This window comes from Trachinotus anak, unplaced genomic scaffold (assembly GCF_046630095.1).
Source record: "Trachinotus anak isolate AG129_WGS33_773 ecotype Australia unplaced genomic scaffold, CSIRO_AGI_Tana_v1 ptg000021l, whole genome shotgun sequence".
Classification (NCBI taxonomy): domain Eukaryota; kingdom Metazoa; phylum Chordata; class Actinopteri; order Carangiformes; family Carangidae; genus Trachinotus; species Trachinotus anak.
In genome coordinates this window covers 22,081,252-22,103,289 of record NW_027273872.1, presented here as the reverse complement: position 1 = coordinate 22,103,289, position 22,038 = coordinate 22,081,252, and the positions used below count along the sequence as shown (strand labels likewise).

The 22,038-nt window shown below is 43.3% G+C and overlaps 1 protein-coding gene across 3 annotated transcripts in view; it reads left to right on the top strand.

The window, feature by feature from the left end:
- The first annotated feature begins 4,116 nt into the window (after positions 1-4,116).
- Positions 4,117-22,038, top strand: part of ppp3cb (protein phosphatase 3, catalytic subunit, beta isozyme) — a 32,599-nt gene continuing 14,677 nt past the window's right edge. The window contains exons 1-4 of one of the 3 annotated variants that reach the window (XM_071457179.1): positions 4,117-4,623; positions 16,299-16,499; positions 19,410-19,534; positions 21,276-21,387. In XM_071457179.1, the coding sequence (XP_071313280.1) occupies positions 4,581-4,623; positions 16,299-16,499; positions 19,410-19,534; positions 21,276-21,387 (481 nt within the window). In that variant the 5' untranslated portion in view covers positions 4,117-4,580. Of the gene's footprint in view, positions 4,624-4,998; positions 5,232-16,298; positions 16,500-19,409; positions 19,535-21,275; positions 21,388-22,038 lie in introns of those variants that run through there. The other 2 variants (XM_071457181.1, XM_071457180.1) reach the window with 2 other exon arrangements.

Below are 22,038 nucleotides of genomic sequence, written 5' to 3'. Positions count from 1 at the left end.
ACAACACTTCCGAGTCTAACTCTTCACAATAAAAGCGTCATCCCCATTCATCTAAACTGAAAAAAAAAACATTAATTTTACACAAAAATGCACAAATGACTGGCAAATGTACAATTTGGCCTCTTTGGATGTCATGTGCATTAAAAACCACAGAGGATTGTATGGGCAACTTAAAAATGCTTGTTATTATGTGATGCAGGAAAATTGCTGGTTTTATCCGATCAGAAGTCCAAGCCTCAAACGTATTCTGTTTGCAAAGATAGAAAACAAAGCAAAGCAGTGGATCCTTACATCTGTGACGTTGGACCAGAGACTGTTTGGCATTTGCTTGTCACTATCGAGCCATTATGAAAATACTTGCTGTATATATTTATATTTGTATTTTTGTTGATTGAATAACTGCCTAATTGTCTTGACATATTATAGCATTTTCATTTATTTTCCTGCGATATCTAAATTATTATCAAATTATTTAGCATGTTTACCGACTAAATACAAAATCCCCTTTAACTGCACGTTGTGACCATTCAAAAAAATTAACACCACCCTTTCATTCTGAAATCCTGCCGCCAAAACCGGAAGTCTTATTGTTGGAACCATTGAACGCATCTCTCACTGCGATGCCGCTAGAAAGCCCTCCGCCATGCGCACGTACAGCGACGTAGGTGTGCAACTGGACTCATTGTGGCTCCAGACATGGGAGGGAAAGGCTGTGTGTTTATGGCCCGGACGGAGCCAAAATGTCTACCAAGCACGTATGTTGCATGAGGCAAACTCCTGGGCACCTATGTAAAATGGTTTACTACTACAGTAGCTGTGTAATGTACATATTTACAGGCAGCGAAATGGTTCAGGTTAGAAATGTCCCCGTCCTTTGCTCATATTTATCGATATAATACAAACGTGAGGGGGTTGTAATACAAATGGACTACAGTCGGGGTCTGCTCACCGCGGAGTGATATGATTGCAACGACTGTGATCGCGAGATTGTGGGCACCAGGATGGTCGGCTGCTGGACGAGGTGCGGTGGGCCGGTGTGTGAGTGGGACCTGGTGACTACCTGTTATGTATTTTTTATGTACATATCAATTATTCTTTTTAAAATGTTAAAATAGTATTTTCTGAACGCTTTTTAGAGTATATGTAACTGTGTGTTCGTGTGGCATAAAGGCTTTGTTTGTTTGTTTTTTATTACAGTTGCAGGTGTTCAGTAGAGCCAAGGGATCACCGGCATGCCGTTTCAGGTATAGGTGTGAAGTAAAGGTTGAAGGGGACTCATTTAACCTCAGCTCATCTCTCTGAGGGTCAAGACACAATACAAAGGAACTACTTTTCAAAATTATAGTTATGGAGTCGCAAACAAGTCGCTGCAAACACCCCATGTTCTCACCGACAACCGCGGTCTGCTCACCTGCAGCTTTCCCTGACACCCGCCCTACCTTCAGTGGTGTACAGAGAAATACACAATAAGAATTTTTTCTTTCCAAACTGATAAACATAATACTTTTCAGATTATACCAATCCTAAGTATAAATCAAAACGTTAATGCAGTAAATATGAGTGATACTTTCTATTACACCATCAGTGCACAGCTGTCAGATAAACATCATTTATATGTAAATCAAGACTGCAGATATAGTTATTTTCATATTAACACTGCTGCCAAAAATGATCCAGGCTAGATTAGGATATTACTATTAGCATTTCATCATGAATTTGTTTAAGAGAACATTTGAATTAAAGTGAAGCCATATAAGAATAAACTAGTCCCTAACTAACTGGGACGCTTGTGCTTTTCGACTGTCCGAGACAAATTTCTCCCAAGAGAGACAATAAAGGTTAACTTAACTAACTTAACTTAATTTTTCAAGCAAATAATTGAGCCACTTTTAGTAAGAAGCAATATAAAACATCCCTCTTGAATGTCATCCACACAATTGCCATCTGGAAATTTTGAGAAATTTGATAGTGCTCAACTGCTCTTCACAAAGTGATAGATGAATTAATTTAACAGCAGAAAGAACTTTCATCACAATGGTCTTTTTAGATCTACAGTGCAGCATCGTCACTGTTTCATTCAGCAGGCCTACTGTCTTCTAATAGATTTTATATATACAACAGCACAGACTTTAAACCATCTCAAGAGTGGTTATTGATTAAATAAAGAACTGATATTAAAGTTTTAGATTTCTGTCCTGAGATTTAACAATTTTTTTTACCATCTTCCACCATTTAACTTTTGCACTCAAGGTTGGTATTTTGTGTTCTTACATTATTTGATACATTTAGATATTACATAGCTTATTATTAGTAGTATTTGATATAGTATGATAGTTTGAGTAGTAGTAAGCAAACAGCGAATTCAGACTGAGACATTTTAAACACAGACTTTATGAGGTTGTTTTAGGTACTTTAAAAGCACATTTCCACAGCACGTATGTGCTGTTAAAAGGACAGTCTAGCCATTTTCACATATTTGAACAATCTCTTTGCTGGGAGACACTGCAGTTTACATCTTCCTGTTTTGGCCTAACCTTGTCTATAGTATTTTAAGATTCTTACAAAGTGAAGGAATATTTTTCAGTTGTAATGAAGTTATAATCCATGAAACTAAAAGCCCTTTGTTCCTAATTTATTAGACCTGACATAGCAGGAAATGCACATGTAATAACATTGTTCTGTTGTTCCATAGGGGTATAACAGTAAATAACGTCAGTCATCCAAGATGCATGATAACAGGTGCCTGGAACAGACACATACAAATAGAATATAGCCTAAATGTATTATTACTAATTGTCTTTTCCTACCATGACATATCAGACTGTGTGCTGTAAAACAGACCAGTAGTAATCAGGGTTTGTACAATGATGAACTACAATTTCAATTCAGTTAAATTGTGAAAACCAGTTGCAAGAAGAAAAGAAAAGACGAGGGACACGAAGAACTACATCTGGTGCTATGCTGGGCTAAAAGTACAATTGCATGCAAAATAATACTCATTCAAATAAAAACATGAAGGTTTTGTGACAGTGTGGGATGGATGAGGAGATGAAGAAACACGCAGGGCTCTCAAATGGGAACTGCTGACATTTCATAAGATGATTGTGAGTTGCTGATGAGGATTTGGTGACCAGGACTATTCCATTTCAGTGGTAGAATACTTAAAAAGTATAAAACACCTCCGTTTATTACAAGTTACTTATTCATTTAGTTATTGACCAAATTCAAGTTAGTGCCCACCCTAGTCTGAGTTTAACAGCACAAGAAGAGAAAATATAAATTATATCCTGACATTAGCACATTGCAATCTTAGCACTGAAGGCCCCAGTGTGTACATTTGTGATCTTTCAGATCATTCTGATAGCATAGGTTCAATAGCAGTTGAAAATGACCAGCTGAGGCTCAAACTACAGAGTCTGACAAAGTAAAATGTACTCTGCAGCTACACAGATCCAGAGGGTCAAGTCTGACAGTGCAAAACTCAGCCTGTCTTAGTCAGAGATGTACCAACTGGCCTGTGCTCAGAGACCCTCAGAGGTAACACCATGTCCTCCTCTTTAGCGCCACCTTCTGGTCAGAGCTCACATTTTCTTTGTCCCAGTGCGTCTCCATCCAACAATTGTTGTTGTCCGGTGTACTGAGTGATGACGCCTCACACTGTGCTTGGCGGTCATTGTCTCATTAACATTATTAATAACATCCGTCCTATGCATTCTGCGCCCATTCTGTTACACAGATCAGTATTATGTCCAATACACTCAAGAGACATTTGATCAGCTCCTTTATGGCCCCGCAGCCTTTGTTTTTTTCCAGATTGTAAATGACTAAAGAAAGGACTATCCTGTAGACCCACGTGATCTGTCAAACTGTACAGTTAGAGACACGCACACATGCACGCATCCACGCACAAACACACACTCCACAGAGTTGTTGTTAAGGGGGAAAGCCCTGTAATCAATGCCTCCACAGGATGGCAGTATGAGCCTGACTGTGTGTGTGTGTGTGTGTGTGTGTGTGTGTGTATTTATATATGTATGTGAGTGTGTGTGTGTGCGTGACTCTGCGTGGGAGTTCCTTATTTCGCCATTCCGGGGTGTTGCCAGCTGCACGGCACCGCTTGCAGAGGCGTCCTGGAGAGGCAGAGCCTGCGCGTCTCTTCTCTCTCCAAGGCGTCTCTTCGCCCTCTAACCGCAAGAGTCTACCCCCACCTCCCCCTACTCCACCATCACCACCGCTACACCAGCACCCCCACACCTCCGCGCCCCTCAACACCCCCCCCCCCCCACCCCACCCCCCAAGCCTCTCAAAAAACAAATTCTGGATCCAAGCATGCCACCACAGCAGCTAGGTATCCGCCTATCCTCCCCCAAAGTCACCGCAGGCGCAGCAGCAGGCTTCCCCCGTCCGAGAGAGCACGGAGACTCCACCGAGTGATGCCACTGCTGCAGCAAGGAAGGCACCCAGCAACCGCGCATATTCTCGACGCCTGCCGGAGGACCCGACATCACAATCTCGGCCCTTGACAGAAGAGAGAGCCCCCCCCCCACCCCCCACGGCTCCGTTCCCGTCCCGACTCCAGGATGTCCGACAGCAACGCAAGTCCCGCCGACCGGGTGATCAAATGTAGGCATGCCAAATCCTGCACGGCCAGTGAGAGCTACCTCTGTGCCAATAATTCTGCTGTAACTCATCGTTTTTTTCTGTTTGCATCCCTGTCGTTGCACCAGTGTCTCTTATTCGCACGTTTGTTTTGTTTTGAGTCCATCCCTGTGTATCATTGTGCAGCCTTATAATAAAAGAAGCCTATGTGGCTGGCGAGTCACCATGCATGTGCCTCTGAACCTTTTGGGGGAGGGAGGTGGTGATGAGGGGAAGGGGGTGGGGGGTGTGGGGGGGGGGTACCCAACACGATACGCCATAATCAGGGTCTTCCCTCGTTATTCTATTAGAATTCACCCCCTCGCCGAGGCATTACCCCATTTTCTAACGGGGGGGATGTCTCTTCCTCTATCTATAGCCAGAGCTTTTGTGCGACACCCTGTGCTGCATGAGCTCCATTTACGCGCTCCACTCCTAGCGGTGGTTTCGTGTTACTGAATAATACCCCACAGAGACACAGCCGAGAGAGCGGTAGAGAGAGGGGAAAGCAGTGAGGGAGAGAGGGAGATGAGCATCTTGTTCCAATGAAACATCAAGCAGTGTGACGATGACAGCGAAAGGCAGACATAAAGGTAAATAAATGTTACGCATAACCTGCGATCTTTGGTGTTGTGGTTCTGCTGTGGATGTGGATGGTGTCACGGGATGATGTTGGATGCAAGCGGGGAGAGGGGGAGAGAGGGAGGGTAAGATGCTATGTGGGACTTGACACTCGGAGACTCTCAAGGATTTTCGAGCTTTCTGTCTTAGTATTCATGTGGTGTATCTGCAGCTGCAAGTCGTGGTGGTGCCTCGGTGATGGATGTGCCGACTACTTCCATAGGGTGGCCTACATTAGCGATCGAGTTTTATTTTTAGACAAATCTAAGCCAAAGTCAGGTAATCGATTGGTTTAAACGGCGGGTAGGCGGACAACTTTGCCAGGCCGAGTGCGCACCTCCATAGCCGCGAGTTTGGTTTTAGTTTTCCAGGCCTGTTGGATGAATTCATCCAGATGTTTGCTGATGTGACGCGTAAAAACCACCAGTGTACATGATGGATCTGCGAGCCGTTTCAAGTCGACGTTTTCTCTGTGAGGCCTGAATGTCAGCGGGTGACTGTGCTTCTCCCGTGCGTATCGCGCCTCCACGTCTCCGTAAAGGTCTCCCTGGCTTCCCCCTTCTTATTTCCCCGAGTGTCAAATGAGAGACAAAATGGAGTTTAGGGATGCTGGGCTGCGTACCCGAGCCTATCGCCCGACGACGATGATGCATACCGCCCTAATGGTGTTATTGCATCATTGGATTATGGAATATTTAATGTGTTTATGAGCGTGTCTGTTTCTGCTTTACGCGTGGGCGGCTTTAGGGGAGGCAAGGAGGGGCTCCTCTCGGGTTGCGATCCGCGGAGCTTGCACGGATTGTCGTGCTTGTAGGGTCACAACAAGGCTGGCATGGCAGCGGCGCTTCCACGCACGCAGCCTGTCACATGCGACGACGCCTGGCTGCCCGTGTCTCCCACTGGCCCCGCTTAATGAACTCACAAGGTCTCTCTGCCGGAAGAAGCGGAGCTGACAGTTGGATGCGTCGGTCGGGCATGCCCCGGTATTCCGTGCGTGCGTCGTGCTTGGGAGGGGGTGGGGTGGGCTGGGGGCGTCGGGGCTTTTGCAGTTTTTGCACGTAGGACTTCAGAAGTGCATGTGCATATGCCCACAGTGTGGCTGTGCCTGTATGTGTGTAGCTACAGGGATGCAGTTGTGTAGGGGCGGTGCTAGTAAATCTGGGTCCCCTGAAAAAGCTGACTGCCACCGAATGAAGACCCCCCCCCAATCTGCTTATACCACCAAATTAGTAGCTCTTTGTGTGTGTGTGTGTGTGTGTGTGTGTGTGTGTGTGTGTGTGTTTTATTCTGCATGTTTTGCATGTGTATTGTAATGCAGCTGGGCTATCAGAGCTCAGTTGCTGCCTAAACACTAGAACAAACTAAGCGTCCTATATCCTCATGCATCATCCGTCACACAGGCACACACACCAACACAACAATTCATCAGGGAGGTGAGAATGATTTAGTGTGTATGGGGCTGGAGAGGGGTGGGAGCATCAGTCAAAGAGACATCACTTCTAGTGGATGGACTGTGCCCGGTAGTTCCCCACGTTATGGATTTTAGTGATGTTCAGCGGAGAGGAGTGCACAGAGATGGAGCCAAAGGACGAAGCATACCGACACGAAGGGACAGAGGCAGAGAGAGAGAGAGTGTGGGGGCGAGGTGAGGGAGAGAGGAAAGGAGAGAATGTGACAAGGCCATGGAGGAGGTGAAGTAGCTGTAGAGGGAGGCACAGAGGGAGAAAGAGACAGAGAGGGAAACAGGGAAAGAGAGCGAGAGAGACGGGGGACATAGTGTTTCACACTGCTGACTGGCAGGAAAGCATCCTCTAACTTAACCTTTTGATTGAACTTTTTGATTCATGTATCAAGTAAACCTCTGTGTGTGTGTGTGTGTGTGTGTGTGTGTAGAACAACAAGCAGGTTTCAGTGCCAACATTTGAGAATGTGACTCTACCATAAAGTTTAGTTAATGTAAAGTAGTGTGAGTAGTGATGTACATAGAGACAGATCAGGATATTTTACAACATTTTGCATGAACACAATGTAAGTTCTGTTACTTCTACCTCACACCAGACTCATAACTGTATCTACCACAGGACCTTGTGGATTCTAATTTACCATCAGTGACACAGAGAAGAGACATCATGCTGTCAGTCTCCTTGTACCTGTATTCATTGCTGACATAGGGCAAACCTGTACCTTTGAGTCAACAACAAGGAAACTTGGACCTTGATATGTGATATCTGCTGGTAGACTACCACACCAGTGCTACAAACAAATAACAGGGTACAGTACAGATAAACCCACCGGACATGGCTGAAGGACACAGCTAGTGCTGAACAGTTCACTTAGATGCAACATTGCCTGTGGTCATCCCTTTAGCAGTTAAAGGGTCGTATGATTCAGGCTGTCATGTTTATTCGAATAAGACTAGCTAGCAACATGTGATGCTGGACTAAACTGGACTAATGTCCCAAATATGAAAATACAAACATGGTCATAATGCATCACCTCAACCTCTGTTTTTCACATACTTTGTGTTCAGCCGCTGTTTTTCACGTACTTCATGGATTTAATCACAGCAGACGTTCAAACATATCACAGGATAAGCTCAAGTTTAATTAATAACATTAGTGATGGCTGCTTTCCATATGTCAGCTAGTTTCCTGGTATTGTGCGTGCTGGGTCACTGATGTGGAAAGGAGTCAGCGTTAATGTTATTAGTTGAGCTTGTACATTTCCTTCTATGACATATGTCAAAAGTGTCTGTAGGAATTATTATCTGGGACTGGACCAACTAGCCAACTAACCACACATTTCATGGTCATAAATCTGAAGACTAGCTTTGTTTTTTTAAAATTTCATTGTAAAATGAATACATCAGACAAACAAGCATTTTTGACGTTATTGATTAAATGATCAACCTATGAACTTCTGAAAAATCTGTAGAAGTAGAGATAATGAAAATAATAGCCTTGGCTATCACACTGTTCATGTGATGTAACAGGCCATCAGAAGGTGAAGAAACGTACAAGTTTGCCTGCTGAGACAGCTTTTAAGAGGTGAACACCCCCTGTGAACATGGGGGGAGAAAATATTAAAAATATCTTTTAATATATATCCATCCAGTGGCCCGCTGTCATGGCGGATAGTTTGGCTCCTCAAACACAGGTGTGACTAATAAAATGAATCACGTCTTTGGTTCATGCAGGAGTTCCGGTGTCAGGACCCTGCTAATGTGCATGCTGGCTCATTGTCATGGCCTACTGGTTCACCTAAATGGAAAAGAGACATTGTTATTGCAATTAGTTACACCTGTGCTCTCCCTGCTCTGACAAGTCAAACTGTGTGGTGTGATAAAGGCCTGTACAACCTCTGAAATGACCATAAAGGTGAGTCAATAACTTACACAGGTTTAGCTGATAAAACTGTAAAGTCAGCGGATGATGAGTGTCACTTATATTATCTCTTGCGTACATAGCAACACATATAAACTAGGTCAAATTGCAAAGGATTGCCATCATCTAAGGTGTAGAAATAAGCATTTTAGGAATCCAAAATTGGTTTTGGTTAATGTGCTAGAAAAAAACAAAGTCTTCCATGTGAGTATTGTGTTGTGTCCATCGCTTCTTTTTCTGTTAGATAAAAGGTACATCTAAAGTCTCGCCATTGTTCCTACGGATTATTGCTCATTTTGTTTGTATTCATCACTTAAACTAGTCAGGAGTGGCCATTACTCACAAACCATCCAGGCTCAGTTGCTTCACCTGTCACTTTTAGGACCTTACCTGTCATATAATTACATATCAAACTGTATATATACCAGCATAATGCAGGACAAATACTGCAAAAGTGGTCTGATATTTTCAAAAGTGTCCTCACATGGTATCACATTCTTAAAAAGCAAGCTGGCATAGTCAGAGTTCCTGTTGAAACCAAAGGCCTGATTCCCTTGCTTCACCTTGAGAAAGTAGTCTCTGGAGAAATAACGCTTCAAAGTGCAAAGGTGATACATTGTTTGTCAGGAAGTTCTGGCCTATTAAATATATCAGTGAGTGTGTGAGGAGCATTCACTAAAGCTCAGTGGAGCCATAGCCAATATGCACACATGCATGTATGCATTCATGCTCAAACACACACACACACACACACACACACACACACACACACACACACACACCTCCGGCAAAGCTCGAGGCACAGTGGGCATATTTCCTTTTAGTGTAACATGTTGTCCCGTTGCCTCATGGTTCCCTCAGAGCCCTGTGTGAGCTGTGTGTGTGTGTGTGTGTGTGTGTGTGTTGGGTTTTGGTGTTATCCTTATGAGCCAGGGGTCCCACCTTGACAGGTCTGTGTATGCCCTGTGGGGAGGGTGGCAGGGCAAGGGCTATTTATAGGGAAGGTACTCCAGAGAGAGAGAGAGAGAGAGAGAGAGAGAGAGAGAGAGAGAGAGAGAGAGAGAGAGAGAGAGAGAGAGAGAAAGGGATTGTCTAATGAGGACAGGCTGTTAGGGGATGGGCCGTTGTTTCTGTTCGTGTGTGTGTGTGCGTGTGTGTGTGTGTGTGTGTGTGTACACAGATGGTCCTTCATGTGTGTAGTGTGCATTAATTGAATGACTTCAAACGCCTCTTTAGTTGTCCCCCCTCCACCACCTTCAAAGACCCATGGATCTATGTTAGCTGATCTGGGTCAAAGATGGTAGAGAAACACAGACACACACATATACACAATAAGCATGTGAACATACACCCCAATTATTACTCTCTCTCTCTTCATTGCTCTCATTCTTTCATCCATCAGTTTCTCCCTCCTTCATTTATTCCTGCTGAGACAGGCAGCGGGATGAACTGATCTCAGGAGATGTGTGTGTAATCACTTTAGATGAGGTCCTGTAGAGGGCAACACATCTAACATACAAACACACACACACACACACACACACACACATATACAGGCATGCCATCAGTTCTGGTCGATGTCACTGGACAAGCACCAGCCAGATACAGTCTGGACAGGCACAGTATTGCACTGTAATGAATTGATTCACAGCTTGCATAGCACATATTGGCTGCCTATTATGCCTCTGTAATTACTGTTTACCTTTTTTGCCATGTGAATCACTGCAGTTCAACTTTTAACTCCTGAGGATGATTTCCTTTTCTCGTCTATGATCTGACAACCAGCTGACAGAGAAGCGCGGGTTTGCATTGTTTTATACCTATTGAGCCATATTTTGAAACATTTGGAGGACAGACACAAATGAGGACAGATGGATCATGGGTGACTTCTACTGTCATTTCTGCAATCTGTCTGTTCTCGCTTGCTGTCACTTCCTCCATCCCGCCGCAGCCCTCTGATAGTGAATGGTGTCCCTGCGTTATATTAAAACTGATGAAATATTCCCATAATTAACTTTAGCCATTAGGGAGGATGCACACAATAACAAGATGATTCTGATCAGATTCTGCTCCAGTTAGGCTATTAGGCCAGCCCAAACAAATTAAGGAGATTTGGTTGAAAGCTATGTCATAGATTTTCTCGCAGGCTCCCCCGCGCTGCCCTGTGATGTGGAGATTTTTGGCTGAGCTGGCAGCTTTGGCACTTAATAAATTCCACACCGGGGAGTTCAGCAATGGAGAGGGGGCCAGAAGACAAAAACAGTACAAAGTACACTGGGAAGGAGCTAAAAATGTTCGGTCCATCTCACCTCACATGCATGCCATGCATCTTGTGATTGGACAACTCAGCGAAAAGGACAGTTCTGGATGAATAACGCTTTTTTTCACTCCACTGGAGAAAGTGGAGATCACTGTGTTTATCATCATCACTTTATTCACAAGGAAAGGCAGTTATGGCCTGAGCTTACTGTATTTCCAATTCAATTAATTTTGCCTTATTGGCAGGAATGACAGGTGAACAATATTGCCAAAACTTGTAATAATTTATTTAAATAATGACTTTTCCACAACTGATTTGTAAATAATGTACCACTCACTCTGACACAGTTTTATCACTTTTGGTCTAGTATTTGGTTCTCTTGTCGCTCTCTTGCCTCATCGTCAGCTGACAAAATTCCCTCAATGGCCGTAGTGTTAGCATAGCTACCATTACATTGGCCTTGTGGTCTTCCTGGCTGGTGGGTCTGTATCTGAGACATATAGGTTTTGAACCATTTGTCGTTTTTGCACAGAATATTAAGCTAGACCATTTTATGCCAATGTTATCATTTCTTTGTGACATCAGAGGCTAAAAGTATTTGAATTCATCCATCAATGCTATCATACTATTAGCATTACTATGCTAGAATATCTATGTTACCTAGCTCAAGTAGGTGGCTGACTGTCTGTACAGTCAGTTAGGATGTCCCACTGTGAGATGATTCAAACCAGAAAGCTCTGCCATTGCTACAGTCAGCAGTATTTTGTAAAACTGTGCTGGTGTGTTAGTGCTAGTTTGTATGAATCAAGCTAACAGGAGCCTGCTCATATTTACCTCGACAGAAAAGGTTTCAGTGACATCTCTGTGACAGGAGGTGAACACTTTAATAACATACCTCACCACAGACTGTTTCTCCTGAACTCTTTTTGAATATAGTTTGCTAACATCAAGCCAAGTTACATGAGATTTTGTGTAGAGAAAAACTAGAATATATCAGGAAGAGCTGGAAAGAGTCTCATTGGAGAAGCATGAAGGCTGGTTGCTACAGGGGGAAGTTGCTGCAGCTGGTGACAGAAAGTGGTAGAAAGACAGCAGAGTTTATAAGAGGTGCCTATGTATGTGCCCTTTGCACTTAAGGAGACTTTTAGGTTGAAGTTCATCATGGAAGGACTTCCTTTAGGGCGATGCCTGCTGCATGGTAGTCCATGTGAATTTAACAGCATTACTAGAAACTTCACACAAGAGTAAAGTAAAATTACACAATTCTGTAATAACCAGGACAAAACATTAGATGACTATTTTAAATATTAATACTAACAGCAATAATAATAGTAATATTAATATTAACATACAGTAAATGATCAAAACTGATATGAACATTTTCCCTGCTTGGTGGATGAGGTGGTTTTCTAATGCACCAAGAAACAGCCCAGACTTGATAGCTCTCTGGTCTCAGTCGGCTTGTTCCACTGTACCACTTGAAACTACTCAATGTATTGAATCATCAGTCGGTGCAATTTGTTCTGCACAAGCTCAAGCACAAAATGTGTTCAGAATTGTCCTCATGAAACATAATGATCCTTTGTCAAGAACCCAAACATATTTTTTTCATACAGACTTGGAAAAGTCCTTCTTTGAAGTCCCTCCATGATGAAGTCATGATCTTTAATGTTTGTGTGTCAAGCAGGTCACACCAAGTTCAATTTAGTCATTGAAATTTAACTAGACGTCCCTTGTGGTAAAAAAAAAAATGTTGAAAATGAAACCTCTACAGATAGCAGTGAACTGCTGTTACTATTTATATTTGACTGAGCTGAACTGAGTGTGAATTTAATTCAACCCCAAGCCCCACTTTTTCAAAACTTTTTGTTTTGCTTTCTGCTTATTAGGAGCTCTAGTTTTGTTTGCCTAAAAATATCACATTTTTCTTTCTCACTTTCTCATGCTAGACGTGCCCAAAAAACTGCTTGATCATAAAGGGTTTTAGGAAGAAAACACAAGAATACAAAAGCCCAATTAACATAGAAGAAAAACATCTATTTATATGAGATCAGTGTATGTCTTTTTAGCCACACTAGCAACTATAAGTATGGACATATCAGTCTGTCAGTGGGTCCACCACTCTGATCCAGACTGAAATCTCTGAACTGGATGGATTGAGAAGAAGTGTTGTGCAGACATTCTTGGTCACCAGATGATGAATCCTCTTGAATTTGACGATCCCCTCTTTGCTACTCATAGTGATCAGAGAATACATCCTGATATCTGGTGATCCACTGACTTTCCATCTAGCACTATCAACAGGTCCAAATTTTAATTTGTCCATTACTTTGATTTAAAAATACTAAACTAAGATGATGGTCATGGTAAACATTATACCTGGTAAACATCAGCATTAGCATTGTGTTACTGTGAACATGTTAGCATTTAGCTCAAATCACTGCTGTGTGTAAATACATACAGCCTCACAGAGCTGCTGCCATGGCCAGCAAGTCATGCTGGGAAATAAGTCATTTTTTTGCTTTATCCACTTCCTGTCACTTTGTTGATACAGCAAATATCTTCAGTCCAGACCTTTGTGAGACAAATACAAATACATGAACCAGGCCTATCAGATGGCCCCCAAACTAGTTAGTGTGATGTGATCAGTATAGTAGTGAATACATACTGCAGATAGGTGTGTGTGAAGTGTAAATTCATTTCTGCTGCCTTAATGGTGAGCTCCAGGCCTACATATTCAGATGCATAATGCATAGTCTTTCATTATTAGGATAGAAAGAATTCTTATTTTTACAACAAAATTGATTTGAGGAAGAGAAAGTTGTACCGACATGTTTTAAAAATTCATATCAGATATAATATTAAGTGCAGACATGGTTTCTTCAGAATTTACTGCTCCAAACTGCAGAGAGTCTTCAGTCTTCAGCCTTTCCATTTGTGCTTGAACCTCTCAACTTAGTCTGAAATCCTGCAGTGTTCCCCGGGAATTGCACGCTCGTCAAAATGGTCAGTTGTCAGGTGCAAAAGACCGTCTTGGTTTGACAGTGTTGGTACTGAACCTCCCCTCTCTCGATTCCCTAACTGCCAAGTATAGTTTTCCCAAGTATAGTTCCTTTCCCCAAGCTCTGTGTCTCTGCTGCTCTCCACTCTCTCATACCTGCCCTACTTTCACACTGCTCTCACAATTTACGAGTTTCACACTCTCACACTCCTTCTCGCTTCTCCCCTTCTCTCTCTCTCTTCTCTCTCTCTCTCTCTCTCTCTCTCTCTCTCTCTCTCACACACATTAGAAGCCCCAGCTTTACCTCAAACCGGATATATACATACACGTATACGTATATACATCATGAAGTTCATGTACAAGCTTCAAAAGAGTGCTGTCTCTTTTTCTAATGTACATGCAGGCATCTATGACATGAATCAGCATCATTACAGTTTGTAGCACAGCACAGCACAGTATTGTGCAGTTGTGCAATAGAGTAGTACAGGACAGTACATTACAGTACAGTGAAGGAGAAGCTTTAGCCACATACTGACTGGGCCCACTTGTTTTCTCTTACAAAGAAATATGAAGTCACACAAATACCAACATGCATGAGTAATTCTTTCTCTGGCTTATGTTCTCTGACAGCCTGGGGTGCACAAACCTTTTAAAATATTAATCAGTGCTAACCTGAAAACCAAAACTGGTTTTCACATGTAGAAACACTGTTCTCAATAGATGGGAAACAGACCCTCCAGCTTGGCAGCTCGTGGTGTCCTGGGATGTCTCAGGGTGCTCTCGTGTGTTGGTTCAGTGTTAAGGTGCATAAGAGGGTCTCGGGGTGTGGTAGGTGCCATTAGATACTTTAGGGTGTCCAGGTATGTATTCAGGTGTATCTGTGTCTGTCCCAGAAGGCTTAGGGCAATCTGAGATGTTTTTTGCTTGAGGTGTCCTGCATTTGTTCGACCTTTCTGGTTCGATACCTCCTTCCCCCCCTTTATCTCTGTGTGAGAGTCAAATCGCTAGATGGTCCTTTAGGTGGAGAAAAGCACAAAACCAGAGCAACATACAATAACTGTGTGATTATTTTTTCATACAGGCCTATTTGAAAATCCTCGTAATTACACATTAAGTCTCGATTTACTGTAGGTTTATTGTAAACGATTTGTCCAGCGTTTGTTGTGCCCTCCCCCCGACAGCTCAATGTTGCTGATGTTTCAGTGATTACATAAATCTGTGCAATCTGGTTCCATGTGGTTGTTGAGCTACTTTTACTCCAAAAAAAAAGAAATAAAATGTGAGTATCACATTAAAATGTAATGATGGACATCAGTGTGAAAGCAGAGACTGTGGCCTGTTACAGTGACAGGAAGAGAGGGATGCAGCAGCAGGAGAGATAGAGAAGTGAAAAACTGAAAAAAAAAAAAAACAGAGAGGGGGCAAGAGGAGAGAGTGCAAAACAGAGACAAAGTGACAGAGAGGGAAAGTGTGGAGAAAGAGAGAGAGAGAGAGAGAGAGAGAGAGAGAGTGAGAGAGCACCAGGCCTAGTTTTTAGTGTGTGATCTAGGCCATTATCTGTGTTAGCACTGGTGGGGCTCCAACAGGCTCTGTGGATCCTGCATAACAATACCTTTTATGAGCTTGTGTGTGTGTGTGTGTGTGTGTGTGTGTGTGTGCTACTGTAGGCTCACACACATGCGTTCATGCATGTTAACGCCATAACGCATGCGCCCCTGGCCTCTGCCTTTTGAGTTTGTTAAGATCACTCGTGTGCGTGTCTGCGCTTTGTCCAGCGTGTCTTTGTATGTGTGTATGTGACTCCTCACGTGCAGCTGTGCGCTCTTGCTGTATCACCCCCGTCGTCAGTCAGCCCCCCTCTCCAGCAGCGCCCTGGGGGCCTTCATTATGTAAGAAAGACATTACTGCAGAACAGAGGCAGAGAGGCAGAGAGACATTACTGCAGAACAGAGGCAGGCAGCCCTGATAACTCTGGCAGCCCCTGCTTCAATACAACAGGCAAGGCCTCTGTAACACACACACACACACACACACACACACACAGTTAAAACCCGCAGCAGAGGTGTGATCAGGATAATGGTGAAGATTAAGGGCTTCTGATGTTTGTGGGTAAGCTTGTTGAAGAATACAGGAAATGCCAATAAATCATGTTCAGCATTATAATAAATGTTTCTCTCCTTCTTCCTGCATCAACTTCTCTCATTCCCTCCATAATCTACCTCATCACCATCCATACTTGCACTAATTTAAACCCTCCTCCCCTGTCTTAATCTCAAATATCTGCTATACTTTATCTCCCTTCCTGCCTCCATCATTGATCCATTTCTCTCTACACCTTCATATCACTTCCATCTCCTCGCTGTCCTCGCCATCACCCCTCAACATCCTTCTTCAGCGGTCCCCTTCCCCCTGGCCCACCGGCTGACCATGAAGGAGGTGTTTGATGCCGAGGGCCGGCCGCGGGTGGACCTGCTTAAAGCTCATCTCACCAAGGAGGGCCGGCTGGAGGAGGCTGTGGCCCTGCGCATCATCGATGAGGGTGCCGCCATCCTGCGCCAGGAGCGCACTATGTTGGACATTGAGGCACCAGTCACGGGTATGGTATAGTGATGAAACATGAGGGAGTGCTGCGTGTAAGTAAGTCCGTAATTAAGTGACCAATCAGAGGACAGTTAGTAGATAATAGACGACAGCAGGGAAGCTAAACCTGGTATCAGTTAAAGGAATAGTTTGACATTTCGGGGAATGTGCATATTTGCTCTCTTGCCAAGAGTTAGATGAGAAGACTGATACAACATATACATATCTGTACAGTAAATATGACATTACAACCAGCAGCCAGATAGCTTAGCTTAGCACAAAGGCTGGAAACTGGGGGAAACAGCTAGCTCACTAATTACTATGTAGCATCTCCTTTGTTCAATCTGAACAAAAGCCAACATGTACAAACATCACTTTGCCTTTTTACTATGCCTTGGTGCCAGACTATTCATTGGTTGGAAATAGTAACTAATCAAAAAGAAATATTCCAGCACGTAACCTCTGTAATATGGTGAATCATTGTTTTCACACTTTTGTTTTTATACCAGTTAAAGGAACCACACATACCATGTTAATAAGTGAGCTTCTTGTACTGATAGGTGGGTTCTGTTACCTTTGGAAGAGCCAGGCTAGATGTTTCCCTCTGTTTCTTCTCTTTATGCTAAGCTAAGCTAATCAGCTGCTTACTTCAACTACATATTAACCTGACAGACATGAGAGTGGTTTCAATCTGTACTTGGAACTTCAAGCAAGATATTGAATCATGGAATAAGGGTTTCTCCCAAAAAAACAGCTTGCAAATCTCCCATTGGAGTGTGTGGGGTGTGTGTTTATACGGATGCATGAATGACAATAGATTACACACTTTCACAGTAAGGGGGGGGGGGGTAACAACAGTCAGAGGCAGAGAAATGGAGCTGCAGAGCAAAAGGTAGAAAGATTAGTAATTATGTGTTAATCGGATTCTTTTCATCAATTCATTGATCTGCCGCATCTATCTGCCACACTTTTGATGTAAACTGTTGTTCAGTCGCACTTCACTGGGAGGACCAGTTGGCACTTATGTACCTTACAATAGCGGGCTCTGGCTTTGGTAATAGCTGCATGTATTCCCTTGCCAGGGAAATGGTATGAACCGAAGTGGAAGGGATGAGGAGGAGGAGGAGGAGGAGGAGGAAGAGATTGAGATCGATGGAGAACAAAATGTAAAACGTGTTTCTGAGACGATGACAGAGAAGACAGACAAGCAGGCAGGCAGACTCAGACACTCTCAACCTATTGACACTGCTTAGTTAATGTACCTGTGTATCTCTGCATGTACGTGCGTGTGCGTTTATGCAAATGCAAGCGGTGAGATAATTCTGTGTGGGTAGTCGTGCCCACGCAGTGTAGGAACATCGCTCCGCTTTCACAGGTACAGATCCCCGGGGACAAGGACAGACAGACAGGCAGATGGAGAGACAGTCGATCATAAGCAGCTTAGTGCAGAGGTTCTCAAACCTGCTCATTCCCAAGGAGCTACATATCGATCATTGTTTCCAAGTTTCTCCACTTTTACAGGTTCTGACCCAGAAACACCCACTTGAGAGGATTTTTTTGTCTGAGTTAGCGGTGATTGGAAATAGCCTGTAGATGTGAGAGATGAAGCTCCAGAGAAACAGTGCAGATTCTCATACAGAGGGCTTTGAGCAAATGTAATGTTGAGGAGATGTTCAGGAAACAGTTTAGCACTTTGATGCAGTCTCTCTGGAGATGCTCTAAGATAGACCAGCTAGTGAACAGACAGGCAGGTGGAGGGCTAAAATCTGAACTGACAGGCTTTTAGGGTGTCACATGAAGGCTTCTGGGAGAGTACTGAGACAGGTCTGAGGAGGCAGACAGGTACAGCTCAATTTCACTCATGCCATTTTGCATTCCCAATTCCCAGCTCAAATTAAAGCAAATGCTTAGGAGCAGACACCAAAAAAACAGACATTAACATGGCAAGCAGATGGAGAGACAGACAGACGTAGCCGGCCAGACAGATGCAAAATGGCCATCGTAAAATGGCTGCAGAGGGGGAACTATGACATCAACTAAAAGTGAAAGGAGAGGCCAGACAGATGGTGAGGGAGGCGGACGGGAAGATGTATTCTGGCAGATCACACAGACAGACACGGTCCTGAAGTCTTTCAAAATATAAAGTGTTCAGCATGTGAAGCCTGATCCGAATTAGATCCAATATTCCTGGATGTCACTTGGAGGAAAATCTGCCGGAAAATTGAAGGACACAGCCAAGAGAATCAGAAAAGCCTGCACACAATCAGACCTTTATCAAGAAAGTCTGATTGCTGTGGACATAAACTCATAGAAGTCATAAAAAGAAGTTACATTTTATCATGATTCAGAACAGATGTCACAGCAGAAACTGGCGCTTTTACATTAAAACTGCAGGTGTTGCAGCACAGGAACAGGGAATGCTATAAAAGTATTAGGGCTACAACTAATGACTATTTCAGTATCAAATCATTTGCTGATTATTTTCTTGATTACTTGATTAATCACTTTGTCTACAAAATGTCAGAAAATAAAATGACTATTTCCAAGACCCAAAGTGACATTCAGGTTGCCTTTTTTCCCTATTTTGTCCAACGAACTGTCCAAATCTGTTTGAGAAGTGACTCAAATGACTTATTGATTATCAGATTTCCTTTAACAGAGGCCTTAAAATGATTGAACTAGATTATTCCAGGGGTATTTTCTTTATCATTTATATTCAGGTTTTTTTTGCATCAGGCAGATGAGTGATGTTTCTAGATCAGCACACAGGACAGATATACCTCTGCAGATGCAAATCGGGCCATATGGAGCCACTGAAGCAAAGACGATCTCACATTTGTTAACTGAGTTGTGGAAACACTTTACATGTGGCAGCTGAGAACTGTGGTGTTCATGACTGTAACTCTGCCGTGTGCCGTTTCCACAGTGTGTGGAGATATCCACGGCCAGTTCTTCGACCTGATGAAGCTGTTCGAAGTAGGAGGTTCGCCCGCCAACACACGCTACCTCTTCCTAGGGGACTATGTGGACAGGGGCTACTTCAGTATCGAGGTGAGGATGGACACTTCATCACATACGTCACTGCAGCACGTACCTGAACATATCTCCGTTTTAATGGGTGTGTATTCAGGCAAACATATTATAGGCTCATTGTATCAGGTGTAGAGTCAGCTCACGACTAAATCAGTGTTCATTAGTGGATATAGCCTCGAAGTCTATTATGTACTGTCCAGAGGTGAGATTTATTTCACTACTGAGGTTTACAGTTACAACACTGTGCTGTATTTAATGCATTATAAATGTACAAAAGGGTATTTAAGATTAGCACTGACACACCACAATGTGTGTTTGAATGTACATGTACCGAGGTGATGTAATTTTAAATTCATGGACAGGGAGCCTCATTATTGAGGTCAGCTTTCAGGCACTTTTCAGATTTAGTAGCCGGTGCTTTCCTAAAGGACAGAACAGACAGAGAGTGATTCAAGGTCTGTTGTCACTAACAAGAGTATAATACGCTGCTTACTGAAATATGTATGGAAGCTGAGAGGAGGTAGTGTACTATCCAGAGGGCTGTTTGGACATTTGAGTCTTTGGGCGTGAGTGCAATAAAGCATTTTTGTGATCACTTTGTCCGGCAGAAAAGCACCACAACATCAGCAGTGAGACTTGAACCCATAATGTACAAACACGGAGTGAATGTCTGAGCTCGTGGAGCCACGGTGGCATAAGGGATGTGTCAGTGACATGGAGTGAGTTTGGAGCAGAGGGAGCAATATTTAGGCCACCTTCCTTACACACTTCAAGGGCGCACAGACAGGGGACTGAATGTAGAGCAGGGGTGACACTGTGTAAAGGTGAGAGAACAGTCTCTGAGCCGTTTGTAGGGTTAACAAAGTGGTGACAGTGAAAACACATCGGATGATGTTACATTTGAAAAGATGTCAGACACAGCCACAGCTGTTTTCAATTTATTTTCCTGTCAACTTAATCAGCACGATCTGATTTGGGATGATTCCTGACAATATCCTGTTTATGTCTATCTTTAGACTGGAATACAAATCAATTTGCTTTGAGCTCAATTAATTTGGGCAGTGGGTGGTTCATTCAGAGGAGGAATTCCTAGTAACGGCTCCATCGTGATTCTCTGCTTTGAATTTCCAGTTTGAATTTAATGAGGGGAACTGAAAGTGAAATGACTCCAGCTCTGCCTCATACAATTACTTACTAGCAATGATGTGCTAAAGTAAAAGTTGTTTCCTGTAGTGTGTGCTTTAAAGGAATGGTTTAACATTTTGGGAAAGTTAAATGAGAAAAGACGGGTTAAAATGAAGCTTTAGCCAGAAGAGAGCTAGTTTAGCTATGAGGACAGGGGGAGTCAGCAGGCCTAGGTTAATGCAACCATTTAAAACGCTGATTAACACATTTAATCTGCAGAAACACTGAAGCATAAAAACCACATGTTGTGATTTTAGCTTAGCTGAACATAAAGACAAAGTGAGCAGGAATAGCTAGCCTGGCTTTATCCCCATCTTCCTACCATGCTAGCATGACCAGACCTTACTTCCTAATATCAAACTAGTCCTTTAGTAGCTTAGTAATATAGGACAAGTTATTTACTTACATAATACTACTATATATCATTACCTTCTATTGTATAAAACAGTATAAATGCTGGCACCACTTACTAATTGATGCATTATACATGTACTCAGAGATTTTGTCAAGTGTAATGTTGTTTTTTCCATCGAGCTGCTCTAACCAGCTTTTCTCTTCCTTGTTGAACCCTCAGTGTGTGTTGTACCTGTGGTCACTGAAAATCCTCTACCCAAAGACGCTTTTTCTTCTACGGGGAAACCATGAATGTAGACATCTGACCGAATATTTCACCTTCAAACAAGAATGTGAGTAACTCTTGTGTTTCCTCTTGGGCTGAAAGAAAAAAAAAATCATAGTGCAATTGTCTTGGCAGGGGACAGGTTTAGCGAACAGTCAGTTGTCACAGATTAATCGATACATTGACTGATGGTTTCAGCCATAAAGTTTTGTCTTCTCTGTAGCTTCTTTGCTTCTTCTCTTCCTCCCTCTCAAGGTTCCTCCCATCCTTTTCTGTCACTGGCAGGTTGAATCCTCCCTCCTTTCCCACGCTCCCATCCTACTTCTCTTCCTCTTCCTCTCCATCTCTCTTCCACCTCTTCCTCCCTCCTCCAGTCTCTCTCTCTCTATGTCTCTGTCTCTCTGACTCTCTCCTCTGCCAGTGAGTTTCGCCGTCCTGTCCGAGAGTGGGTGATTAGCAGCAAATTAATTTGGCCCTTAATGATTGGCTCGGGGACTTACTCCTCTGTGTCTGATTGGCCAAGGGACGAGGAAGCTAATTTCCCCTGGTGCTTGTGGCGAATAGTGGTCGCCCTCAATTACCATCTGCTGTGTGTATGAGTGTGTGTACCACAAGTGTGTAAGTGCATGTGCTGTGACTGCATGTGTGTGCAAGAGTGTCTTCATAAATGTTTGAGCGTGTGTGTGTGTGTGGAAGGGGCTGACAACTGGTGGACTAG